The 14,120-nt window shown below is 43.0% G+C and overlaps 1 protein-coding gene across 1 annotated transcript in view; it reads right to left on the reverse strand.

The window, feature by feature from the left end:
• The window catches only part of LOC124719029 (UDP-glycosyltransferase UGT5-like), a 106,070-nt gene that overhangs the window by 3,307 nt on the left and 88,643 nt on the right, over positions 1–14,120 (reverse strand). The window contains exons 4-5 of the mRNA XM_047244698.1: positions 8,916–9,138; positions 1,892–2,111 (exon numbers count right to left, since the gene is read on the reverse strand). Coding sequence (XP_047100654.1) covers positions 1,892–2,111; positions 8,916–9,138 — 443 coding nt within the window. The remainder of the gene's footprint in view (positions 1–1,891; positions 2,112–8,915; positions 9,139–14,120) is intronic.

Raw genomic sequence — 14,120 nt, forward strand, 5'->3', positions numbered from 1 at the left:
TACACGATCTGTTGTCTTTGGCTACGTTGTGTGTGTGAAGTGTTTTTCACACTGCGTGTTTTTATTAGATACTTGATTGTTGCAGATATGGTCTATAAACGTGTAGGGAGCCTTGGAATCATAGTTCCAGTTGGTAAATATTGCCTTCCCCATCGCATATTGTCACTGTACATAACCTCTAGTAGGCCAGAGTAATAGAGTAATTTGTAATAAAAGAGGAAATTGTTAATCAATCTTATCACTTCTATTTTTGTTATGTATAACATCGTGTATTATCTTTGTCCCTACTAAATTACCTTGAGTACAACTTGCACGTGGAAGTACTTACCTCAATGGTGTATTGTGACTTACATCAATAAGAGGTCAAGTTACTTACATTCTTCCAATATATGAGACTACCTGTTTGTTTGTGTGCTTGTCTTCATAGGATAGTATTTTAGCTAACTTGTGTTTTTGGCAGTTATAAGCCTGGTCATGTTAGCTCTACGATACCTATCTCTAAGCCTCAACACGTATGAAATTAACCGATGCAGTTGGTGGGCCAGTTTTGAAGTCCCAATAATAAAAACATAGTTGACGACATTTTCGTCATTATTCCCGTTTCAGATACGTTAAGTGTGTGATGTATTATTTCGCTCTCCTCTCCTCCAATCACAGGAGAGGAGGTCGAAATAGTGCACATTGTGCCGTGTGTGTGTGTGTGTGTGTGTGTGTGTGTGTGTGTGTGTGTGTCTAATGTCGTCACAGACGTGGCTTTTTGACGTTAAAAGTATAAAAGAAAATTAAATCTTTTTGACTAGGTGTTCTGGAGTCCTCACAGCCATACTTATTTCTCTTCCTTTTCTTCTGCCTTTTTCCTGCATTGGCAGAGGCTCGGCGTTGTTGTTAATGCGTCTGGCATGTTTAATTGAAGGGGTTAGCTGGATGACACCCTCATAGCCATAGCACTTACAATATTAGATATTACTCTGTGAAGTCACAATTTTATTCCAGTGATGTCGTGAGGTTGTCTTTATAGTGCACACCACATCAAAGAGGAGTATAATTTTGAACAATTATGTCCATACAACCACCATAAACTCCGAACGGACGGTCACACCTAAAATTTTGTACATGGCCGCGTCGTCAGCGACCGTTTACAAAGTAAAATAAACAGCAGTAGGTGGCAAAAAAGAAGTCTTTTGACCCAGGTTTCGGCACTGCTATGGGTGCCTTCATCAGAAATAAAACTATCAGATTAACATGTCACATATTAAACTGAAAATCAAGTGATAAATCTTTAGTCACAAAATTTGTGAAACAGACTCCATAAAAGGCAAGGCACTGTGGACTGCTCATATGCGTCGAGCTACGGTAGCACATATTAAAGTAAAAATCAAGCGATGAAGCTGTAGTCACAAAATTTGTAATACAGAATACATAAAAGGCAAGCGTTTTATTTATTCTTGCTTGCCTTTTATGTATTCCGTTTTATAAATTTTGTGACTGAAGCTTTATCGCTTGATTTTTAGTTTAATGTGTGACAAGGCAGTTTCAGAGTTTTATTTCTGATGAAGGCACTCGTAGCAGTGCCGAAACCTGGGTCAAGACTCCTTTTTTGCCGCCGAGGGCTGGTATTGCTGTTAGTTTTATGATCACATCTTGTTTTTTTTTTTCCAGGTGTAATTGGTTTCCTCGAGCTGTGACTTCACAACTTTCGGCTGCGAGGAGGTGTCTGCCTCCTACCGTTTATCTTGCGCTAGCGGACCGCTTTTCCTGCAGGCTCCTGCTACACCCGCCACCCCTCCCCCCCCCCCCCCCCCCGTCTGTCTCACTGTATCTACCTATCTGCAATGTGATACGCACAGTGGTCGGTTAAACTGGCAGCGCCTGTACAGCGTTTACAGCTGACCTGGGGACGGTGAGCACCTCGTTGAGCGCCCACTCTATGGAGGCCTCGGTGATGTTGTGGACGTCCAGCCTGACGGCGTAGCCCTGCCTGGAGGCGAGCGCCACGTTGAGCTTCTGGTCCAGGAAGACGGGGATGCCCACGAGCGGCACGCCCCTCGCCGTCGCCTCCTGCGTGCTCAGCAGGCCGCCGTGCGTTATGAACGCGCGCACGTTCTTGTGGGCTGCAACACACCGCGCCGCGGTCATACATAGAGGTACCTCTAACATACAGGGGATAGGCAAAATAATGCGAACAGTGATAGTAAGAAGGTAAGGCGCATCTCGCGCTGGACTGCGCGTAGTTCACGACGGACTAGATATCAGTGCAGGTTGTTTACGAGTAGTGCAGACTTCGTATTTGCGTTCAGAGGTCGAGATCGACGTGCAATGAAAGACCTAAAAGAGTTCCGAAGAGGGCAGATTATCGGGACCCGATTAGCTGAAGCATTAGTAACCGAGACAGCCAAATTGTTGAATGTTTCAAGAGCAACTGTTTCAACAGTCATGACAGCCTAAAACATGGAAAGACATCATCGTGTAAACGCAACAGTGGCCGCAAATTAAAACCAAATGACAGAGATCGTCGTGCACCAAACGATTTGTGTCAAAAGGACACAAATCTTTGAGACCCCGTATGTATCGATACTGTCCGCCGACAACTCCATAAAACGAATATCCGTGGACGAGCTGCTATACCGAAACAATGACGACAACCAACGCAAAGAAGTGTAAAATACGGTGTCAGGAGCATAAGTCCCGGGCGGCTGTCAGTGGAAACACGTCATACGATCCGACGAGTCAACTTTATCGTTATTTCCTACATCGGGGCAGGTTTACTTCTGGAGAACGCCAAAAGAAGCCTACAATCACGATTGCTTGATTCCGGCGGTTAAGCATGGAGATGGAAGTGTGACGGTATGGGCAGCCATATGATAGTATTCTGCTGGTCCCATCATTAATGTGAAACGCTATGTTAAAGCCAACGGTTATGTGAACATTTTAGTAGAGTAGATGCACCCCATGATTCAAATGTTGTTCCCAAACAATGATGCCACATTTCAGGACGATAATGTACCCATTCACAAAGCCAGGACGGCACAATCGTGGTATGAGGAGCATGCAACTGAACTGCAGCTTGTTTCCTGGCCAGCACAGTCCACGCACTTCAACATTATCGAACCCTTGTGGACGGTATTGGAGCGCAGGCCCCGGAGCAGATTTCCGCTTCCCTCGTTACTACAGGAGTTAGAAGAGGTTCTGATCGAAGAGTGGCATAACATTTCACTGAACACCATGCAGTCATTGTATGCCAGTCTTCCAAGAAGAATAGCAGCAGCTGTATTACTGCCAAATGGGCGTCAACCCCTCATTAGTGATCCCGAGTAAGTGCAGATGTTCACATTATTTTGCCTATCCGCTGTATGTCGCCTTCGGCGCACTGTAATGAACATATACCACTCTAATCAGTTCTAACACTACTCCTAATTGGCCCACGGTGAGTCGTTATGTTGCGGAATATCTCCCAAGCACTGCTGCTGGGTAGCTTATCGCGTCGCAAGCTAAGAAACGACTATTCACACGGAGACAGCGCCTCCACGTCTCAGTGGGCGATCGTAGCACGACCTTATATGATAGCGCAGGAATTCCTTGCTTCTGATTTGTCAAAAGAAAAAGACAGAGGTTCCACTGCGGTTGACGAGGGACTTCCGTCGACGAGAGGTGTCGTGACTGCCACGTCAGTGGTTCCGGATTTTCGCAGTCTCAATTGAAGTGTGCTAACTTAGCCGGATATTTATTGACGATACAGTGTTATTAAACTGTGATCTGCGTTAAGATTAAAGAGTTTCGGTTCGTCACTTGCGTTCCAATTAGAAGTATAATTCAAAGTATTCATTGCTGATTGTATTATGACCAGTGTTGAGACAAAAATGGCAACATTCAGTAAATCTCTTAAATGAATTTGCGTGCTAATTACTGGAAAAGGAGACCTGCAAACTTCTCATCACAGTCGATGTTCTGTGAGAGGGACATTAACTTCAGAACATGCAAAGTGAACAAGTACTCTGGTGTGCAAAACTTAAGGACACAAGTAACTTTCACAAGATGTCACTACCAAGTAACGTATCTCGATGAAACTTGGGCCCTTCGTAGAAAGCTCTACTGCACTACGTTACAGAAGCTAACTAAAAGAAATATGCAATGAGACGAACAGAAATGACACATTTATTCTAAGACAATAATCACACCTTAGTCGCTGCAATTCGTGATGGTCCCATAAAACTTCCTCGGAACAGGCCTTCGAAGGCCTAACGGAACCTATTGACCGCCGTGACTTCCTCAGCCTCCGGTATTTGGTGAGGCACGTGGTCAGCACACCACTCTCCCGGCCGTTGTCAGTTTTCGGGAACGGAGCCGCTACTTCTTAGTCAGGTACCTCCTCAACTGGCCTCAAAGGGCACAGTGTAGAGAATGAAGGAAGATTACGGTTCAGCTTCCCGTTCGACGAGGTAATTTTCTCGTATTGGACAAGAATCGGTCCCGCGTCCGGCCATCCTGATTTAGGTTTTCCGTGATTTCCCTAAATCGCTCCAGGCAAATGCCGGGATGGTTCCTTTGAAAGGGCACGGCCGACTTCCTTCCAGGCCTTCCCTAATTCGATGATGACCTCGTAGTTCGGTCTCTTCCCCCAAACAACCCAAACCCCAAACAAGAATCGGAAAGAAGTCCTAATTACTGGTTTAGCGTGTGGAGTCATTGTTACTGAATATCGATGGATACGAGAAGAAATTCCTCTGTGAGATAAAATAACACGGGGTTAAGCTATCTATTTGTTGTACAATCGGTTTTACGGCTTTTTGTTTTTGAGTGCGTCACAGTCACAGTAGTAACATTGGAGTCTACAGGTGTGATCGCTCGCGTGTCGGACGAATACTGAATATTAACTCGCAAGTAGGGAATGTCGTCCAAGGATAAAACGTTCACGAACGTAGAAGGTTTATTCAAATCTCGTGAGACAGTTTCGTTGCTATAATTCAGTAATAGTGACACCTCTATCCATTGTACCTAATGAACTCCATGGACAGATTACCAAATTATAGTAATGATGAAAAAATACGTAATCGACAAGGAGAGGAGTAGTCATAGACGAAGTGAGCTGAAAAGTGTTTTATCACGTTACTGGTCTTTTTTCAGCACACAGCCATTTTAGGTCAATGCCTAAAGGCAAGTCTGACATCAGCATTTAGTGACACAATGAGTTAGAATTATAGTTGTGCTCTCCCTATTCCCATAGCTACAAGTTTGAAATGAATAGTATGTCGTTGTGTTTGTTGACTACTTCTGTGTAAGCTTTAGACCCTCGATTAATTTAAAGAACGACATTAAATGACCATCTGGTTACCTTCGATTCGGAAAGTTGGTGCACTCATCGACTGTTAAGTGACTTTAAAAATTATAAAGTGCAGCAATAAGTCCTTCTTTGTAGATTTTATTAAGCAAATCCAGATTTCGGCTAGTAGTTAGCCATTCTCAATGCACTATTTTCTATTGTTAGTGCCTGTAAGTCTCTGCTGTTCGGGCGTCAGTCACAGTTCTTTGAATACTACTGAATACTACAGTATTCAAAGAACTGTCACTGACGCCCGAACAACTGGTACTGGCGGTGTGAAGACGAAAATTGTTGCCATAAATGGAATGGGAAAAATCCCATAAGGAGTTAGCTGGACAGTGGTCGCTCACTTAGCAGGAAGCAGAATGCACCAGCAATGGCGGACTGTGAGACAAGCTGAAAGATGGTGAAGTGACAACTCTTAGAAATTCGACAGTAAATCACAGTCAAACAATAGAGCAAATCTGATCACATCTCCTACCTCAAAAAAATGAGGGGCATCCAATGACACAATAGTATTTTCAATATCTTTAAAACTACGAAGGTTAATATTTGAGAGTGAGTAAATATTTACACAATGAACCTATAAATTAACACCTTTTAAATGCCTCATGCAATTTCACCAAACGATATCTCAGATATGGCAGATAAAACTGTGTGCCGGACCGATACTCGAACTCGGACCTTTCCCTTTCGCGGGAAACTGCTCTACCATTTTGGTATAGCTCTTTCCCGCGAAAGGCAGTGGTCCCGAGTTCGAGTCTCGGTCCGGCACACAGTTTTAATCATCCAGAAAGTTTCATATCAGTGCATACTCCGCTGCAGAGTGAAAATTTCATTCTGGGATATCTCAGATGATAGTTTTGCACTATAGCTGCTATTCCAGGAAGCTATGTATCTGTGACTAAATTATTTATTTATTCATGACATCTTTTACATCTTTTTCATGATTAAAATATTTTTCAGAACATCATATCCTCCACAATAACACAGCAAATGAATGCAGCATAAGCGCTTCATATCTTGTCATACTTGTGTATTTATTTAATGTTATCTTACTATTTTTTCTAGATATTTCACTATTGATTACGATGCCTAATACAAAATCATTGTGATTTAAGAAGTGGGCAATCACATGTTTTAGTCAACACCAGCACTGGAAAGAGAACCAAAAGACACCTCTATCAAGCAGACGTAAATAATTGTTTAAACAATATTTAACGACAATTTGTTGAAGTTTAAGATCAGCGCACTTTCACAAGGTTACTGGCTTAGTTATTTGTGAATAAACCTTTATTCATTGTTATTGTAAGTGGTGTGAATGTGACTGAATGTTTATAATATTCCTTTATTTAAATATTGTTGTAATATATTAGGTTAGTGTGGGAAGTGGTCAAGCTGAGTCAGATCATTTGTAGAACTATGTATTTTTGATGGGGATGGTCTTAAGCCAATGGAGAAACAGGGAGTGAGGAACTCTCCTGGAATAAAAAGGGACAGAAAATTGTTTATCATGGTATGCTCAACAAAATGATTGTATACATTTTTTGTCTAATTGCGGAAGAAGGCAGATCTGTGTGTGGCATTCGTGGTATTCGGTAGTTCTGGGAAGAGAACGGCCATTATAGGACTGCGCATTTTTGAATGAGTGATAGATTCAGAGCGGTCACTGGCCGCTACGATCCTGGACTTTTGAAGGATGCTTTCATGTTCGTTCTGGAAGAAGGTAGACCTGGGTGTGGTAATGTGCGAAACTTGGTCCTATAGGTAATTGTAACTTTTTCTGATTACATAATTATTGGGAATAGACAGAGCATGAGTTTCTGTTCGTTATCTCAGGTATGTTAATTTGTTAATAATCATGGGGAACTCTGAGCTATTTTTAGATGGTGCATATTTCGTGTGCCGCGATCACGAAATGGTTTTAATTTCGCGTATCTTTGAAGACTATTTTGCTTGGGGATTCTGTTACCATTCTCCCACCTCTCTGCATTTGATAAGCTTATTTTCTATTTGCATTTTGACTGGATATCGTAGGACCAGTATACGTTCAGTTGAGATACTTCTATGAATAAATATTATTCAGAATAATTCTGTCATCTGCATCAATTAGAGACGTTAAAAATCCTTCTGGAGAAACATCCGCAACTGCGCATTATAGTAGAGATTGAAAGTCCCGCTTTAGTTGTAAGGTTTATTTCTCTACTGAACAGGCAAAGAAACTGGTACATCTGCTTAATATCGTGCGGGCCTCCAAGAGCATGCAGAAGTGGCGCAACACGACGTGACATGGACTCGACTAATGTCGGAAGTAGTGCTGGAGGGAACTGACACCATGAATCCTGCAGGGCTGTCCATAAATCCGCTAGAGTACGAGGGGGTGGAGATCCCCTTTGAACAGCTCATTGCAAAGAGCCTAGATATACTCAATAATGTTCATGTCTGGGTAGGTTGGCGGCCAACGGAAGTGTTAGAACAGTGTCCCTGGAGCCATTCTGCAGCAATTCTTGACATGTGGGGCGTTGCATTGTCCTGCTGGAATTGCCCTAGACCGTCGGAATGCACAATGGACATGAATGGATGCGGATGATCGGACAGAATGCTCACGTATGTGTAACCTGTCAGAGTCGTATCTAGGCCTATCAGGATTCCCATATCAGTCCAACTGCACACGCCACACAACATTACAGAGCCTCCACCATGCATGATGCATGGATTCATGATGCTGTCTTCAGTCATCAGGGGTACACAAGTGGGCCTTCGGCTCCGAAAGCCCATATCAATGATGTTTCATTGAATGGTCCGCACGCTGACACTTGTTGATGGCCGAGCATTGATATCTGCAGCACCTTGCGAAACCTTGCCCTTCTGTCACGTTGAACGACTCTCTTCAGTCGTCGTTGGTCCCGTTCTGCAGGATCTTTTTCCGGCCGCAGCGATGTCAGAGACAGGATGTTTTACCGGATTCCTGGTATTCACGGTACACTCGTGCAATGGTCGTTCGGGAAAATCCGCACTTGATCGCTACCTCTGAGTTGCTGTGTCCCATCTTTCGTGCGCCGACCATAACACCACGATCAAACCGACTTAAATCTCGATAACATGCATTGTGGCAGAAGTGACCGAATTTAACAACTGCGCCGGACACTTGTTGTCTTGTACGGGCGTTGCCGACGGAACCGCAGTATTTTGCCTGTTTACATATCTCTGACTAGAAAACCCATGCCTTTACCAGTTTCTTTGGAGCTTCAGTGTAGAACTCAGGGCATTGTTTTTAGAATGAATTAGTTCTCTGTAGTGGAGCGCGCCCTAGGCTGAAACTTCCTGGCAGACTGAAACGGTGTACGAGTTCAGAAGGTAGGAGGGAGGTGCTGTTGAAGACAAAGCTGTGACGGCGGGTCAGGGGTCGTGCCTGGCCGGATCAACCTGTAGAGAGGTCACCATCAAAACGCAGGTCGCGTGCCACGCTCGAGTGACATCCCGGCATGGAGTTTCAAATCATCACTGGCTTCGCTGCAGAGTGGAAATTCCTTCCAGTCTACCTGATAATTTCAGACGCCACAGTGCGCTGCCTCCACAGTGTGTACGCGCCACTCACCGAGAATGTCCGACTGCGGCAGCCACTTGCCTATCTTGACGTTCGGGGGCTGGCCTGGAAGCGAGTCTGCCTCCCACTTCCAGAGTACGCGCTGTTCCAGCCTGGAGAACACCCTCAGGAAGGCCGCCCGCTTCTCCTCCGGCCAGTCACTGCTCCTCACGTTGGTTCCCATACTGAAGTACACGGCGCCGGATTCTGCTCCGTCCAGAAAGCTTTGGATGTCCTGCAACGTGTAGGGATTATCCTCAGTAGCTCATCTCTGTGTCATGCAAACGGTAGATTCGATCGCCGCAAATTAGCGATTGCTTATGAAATAAATTGCTAAATTGGAACAATTGTCATAAACTCTTTGAGAACTATATATCTGAGTATGAAGCTTTCGTGACGAGCAATGAACAAGTCCTACAGTTACAAATCTTATTTAGCAAATTAAGTTTAGAATACGAACAAATAGTGAACACAATAGTTCACGCTCAGAAAGGAATGCCTTCACAACATATAGTAAGTACAGTACAGGTTACTAAATACCTAAGGCTAATCAAACCTGAATTAAGAGACGTAACATTTCCAATATCTCTTATGGAAGAACATGGATACATACCGCTGAAAGTACTGGAACTAGAAGCATTTGTAACGAATTATGTGTTAACCTACGTGATTAATATTCCATTAGTTGAGAATACTAAACTAAACTCTGTCCGAACAGGCCTTGGAAGGCCCAACGGTACCATCTTCGGTCCATAGACGTCACTGCATGCGGATATAAAGGGGCACACCGCTCTCCCGGCCGTATGCGAGTTTACGAGGCCGGAGCCGCTACTTCTCAGTCAAGTAGTTCCTCAGTTTGACTCACAAGGGCTGAGTGCACCCCGCTTGCCAAAAGCGCTTGGCAGACCGGATGGTTACCCCTCCAAGTGCTAGCCCAGCCTGACAGCCCTTAACTTCGGTGATCTGACTGGAACCGGTGTTACCACTGCGGGAAGGCCGTTAGCTTTAGTTGAGATTAAGGAGCTACATATATATAAAGTGTTACCTTGACCAGGCAAAGTGACGATGGGCAAGGAACAGGACGTATATATAGAGCTAAAGAAAGATTGTTCACAGGTACATAGCACTAAGAATTTATATGCAAAGTTGTTAACTGATCATTTACAATGTAAAGAAATGGCTAAATGGAAGAAAACATGTAAGCAAATGTATGTGTTAATTTCGATGTGTTGCCAAGAAAACTGTAAAGTAGGTTATTATAAGACAAGTTCTTAGAGATAACTGTATTAAGAAAATAATTTATTGGATAGGAGTTTATGGACACACTTAAGTGCCACTGAATGATTGTATTTCCAAAGGGGGAAGACATGTTTATACAGTGTAACACATACTCATGAATAATTGAACTCCACAAGAATTTAAAAAAATGCAAATCTCATATGTACTCAGTCAAAGTGATCCAGACAGATTACTCTAGAAGGGATGTAATATACAGTTTAGAGCTGAACACAGAATGTTTTGAGGACCTGGAAACAAAAATTAATGCCCCAGAGGTACGATTACAGTTACCCTTCAAACAGGTCACATCAGGCTTAGGTGACCTAAGAACAGATGGTAAGAGATTGGTAGAAACTGACAAGTTTTTAGTTAAGGAGTAAGTCGAAAGGGAACGAGGAGAAAGAGTCCAATCGTATCCGACTGCGATTTATATAAGCTGAATTATAATTGATATTGGATTTTTGTTTTGTTCCGAATGCAAATGTTGCAAATATTTGTCTAAAGAATTATTTCATGAAACTGGAGGAAGTAACTATTGTCGTTCCATTTCGGAAAAGACTAGTGAGATGACTGGTAACACTAGACTTGCCTTTGTAAGCAGGACATGGAGACGATGGGAGAGTGATATATGAAAGACATTTTAGAGAAACGGATGGTGGAGAGAGAGAGAGAGAAAAAAAAAGCTGACGGTAATGTATACTCCCAGAATGTATACTGCCAGGAAGTTTCATAATGTATACTTATCGGGTGTTATAAGTAAGCTATGTAAAATTTTAATTGTATTAACAGCACTTTGTGTAATGTCCATTGATATACTTGTTCGGGGAGATGGCATGAATGGAGAATATTTTAGCTATAATTCAGAGTATAAGTGGAGCAGATGACGGAAGAACTTGTTAGCACGCACGCAGTTGTGTTCTCCCCAGCGACAGAAGTGCGAACAGCATACTTATAAAAGATACTGCGTGTGGGCGCAGGAGGCACCAAGTTAACGCTTGAAGGTGTCTTCCACAATGCCAGCACGTGGGTACCACCTGTCAAAACACCAAGCAGACGACGGTTCGAGGCACCTTCGAGACACAAAGATTGCAGCCATAATCTTGACAGTTCGACGGACATTAAGATGGTCACGTGCAGATGGAATATTTCAGTAGATCAGAAAGATAATGAAGAAAATTGTGTGCAACGAGTTATGAGTGAACAAGTTAATAAGCATGTAAAGGGACAGCGGTAGCCAGCACCAGATCAGAGCAGTAGGAGTATCAGAGTGTAGTAGTGATAGTGTAGGAGTATCAACGAACAAGGCTGTAATTTTAGCAGCGGTAGCTTGCGGTGGATGAGTAGTACTTCATCCATTAGAAGACAGCATTAATCCAAGTGGCGCAATTTCGACTGAAAGATACTTTTAAAATTTTGTGCATAACTGAAGCAGCAACTGTACGACGAAATTTTCTGGTAGAAATACTAAACAACCAATCAGATATAAAATGGGAGGTTTATTAAAACCCCTTTACCATAGTTTCAACGCCGTTAAAAACCTCTTCTTCAGAAGGAAATACTGGCAATATAAACAAGTTGAATGGTGGTGGTGGTTAGTGTTTAACGTCCCGTCGACAACGAGGTCATTAGAGACGGAGCGCAAGCTCGGGTTAGGGAAGGATTGGGATGGAAATCGGCCGTGCCCTTTCAAAGGAACCATCCCGGCATTTGCCTGAAACGATTTAGGGAAATCACGGAGAACCTAAATCAGGATGGCTGGAGACGGGATTGAACCGTCGTCCTCCCGAATGCGAGTCCAGTGTGCTAACCACTGCGCCACCTCGCTCGGTAAACAAGTTGTATATATATATATTTTACAATGCAACAAACGGCACTGATTACGTATTTGTTTATATGTTCCGATGTGCTAACAAAACTAACGGGGTGCCATTTAAAAAAACGTAGGTTTGTGTTAAAAAACATACTTACGTGCATTTTTTTATGGTCTGTATTAACCAATTACACTAGCCCCTCCCCTCACGTTCGGTCTGTGGAATCGATTCGTCAGTATTTGATGTGGTTTACGAAATATATCCAGCGGTAATGTTAGGTGACTCACCCTGTATATATACCAGGTGGTTATAGTTGAACTCTCCCTATTTAACACGTTATAGCACGGAAACTAATTGTACAAGCATTAATGTCAAGGACATGTGGAAGAGAAATAATGCAGAATCATTTAAATTGAAACACTTGTAATGTGGTGATATGGTATATCATCGGTATCATTACTGCTATGAAAGGGGCTCAATACGGCGCCCATCAGGGTCCAAAAGAGTCTGAAAGCTCAAGATTGCAATCTGCACAGCAGAACGAAGCATGTCCGTGACATGATGCACTTCGGATCAGCACATGCGTGAATGTTGCCCTGAAAAATGTTCCCTTCAGGTAACCCCACAACCAGAAATCACAGGGAGTGAGATCAGGTGATCGTGTAGGCGAAGCATTTGGAAACTATCGGCTGATAATGCGTTTCGGAGAAGCTGATGAACTTCATTAGCGATGTGCGGGGAGGCTCCATCTTGCATGAAAGCTGTTGAGTTCAGGGCGTCTTTCTCCTGTAGTTTGGGTATGATATGCTGGCGAAGTATATCGCAATAACGATGGCCAATCACTCTGCGTGTCTTCGGTCCATAAGCGCCAAACTATGTAAAAAAGAATAGGCGAATGATGAAAGTAGTTGTGAAGCCACATCATACGGTGACACGTTCACCATACAGAGGAACTCCATGCACAGTGGCTGGAGGCGAATATCCGCACAGTCCGCAATTCTGTGTGTTCAAACCCGTCAGAGATAAACGAGCTTCGTCTGTCCATAGGATGGTCCAGAGACAGTCCTTGTCAACTTCAGTCCTTATGAGAAAGTGGAGAGCGAGGTCAACATGTCGTTGTGCGTTCTTTCGTGCCAGCTGCTGTACGATATGGATCTTGTACAGTGGACCACGGGATGTTCAACTGTTGCGACACAGCACGCGCACTGGCTGACGATAGGGAACTGCGCGCAGTGCTGTCATCCATAGCAACAGCGATTTCATCACAAGCCATGGCTTTTTACGTGGTTTCTTACAATTATTTTTTCACTGTTTTCTCAGGGAAACAGTTTTCAAACATAATCACAATGGTATCATGAAATAGGTTAAATTTTAAATTAGTATCATATTCCCTGTACACCTCATCCCAGTCTAACTGTTGCAAGGTTTTCCTAAAATTTTGAGGTGTTAAATCGTTAATGGAACACACTATTTTGGAGGACTGTTTTGCATTAGTGTATGGATCTATATCGTAAACTGTAACTAGCTGTGCATTGTGAGCAAACAGACCATTCTTAACAGGAAAAGTTATTTGATTGAATTTATCTTGGTCTATGAAAACGTTATCTACCAGTGTGCTGCTCTTCTGTACCACCCGAGTAGGGAAATCAATAACTGATGTCAAATTGAAAGAACCAGCTAATACTTCAAGGTCAAGCTTTCTATGTGACTCTTTCAGAAAATCTACGTTGAAACCCCCACAAACAATAAATTGCTTTCCTTTGTCTGACAGGTAGCACAACAGAGAATCCAAGTTCCTCAAGAATAGTTGAAAATTTCCCAATGGGGACCTATACACAGCTACAATTATAAAAGTGCCTTTATTTAGTTTAAGCTCACATTTACATGCTTATATGTGTTGTTCTATGCATTATTTTTTAGTTTCCAAATTTTTCATACTAAGACTGATTTTAACATTTATGGCAACTCCTCCTCTCTTCATAGTGTCTCTACTTACATGTGGTGAAAGGTTATATCCACCTACATTTACCATTTCCATATCTGACTATATGATGTTCAGACAGGCACAGTACATCTATTGCACACTCAGTTTGTAAATCTTCTATGCAAACAAGAAGCTCTTCTACTT

Source organism: Schistocerca piceifrons, chromosome 10, assembly GCF_021461385.2.
Source record: "Schistocerca piceifrons isolate TAMUIC-IGC-003096 chromosome 10, iqSchPice1.1, whole genome shotgun sequence".
Taxonomy (NCBI): Eukaryota; Metazoa; Arthropoda; class Insecta; order Orthoptera; family Acrididae; genus Schistocerca; species Schistocerca piceifrons.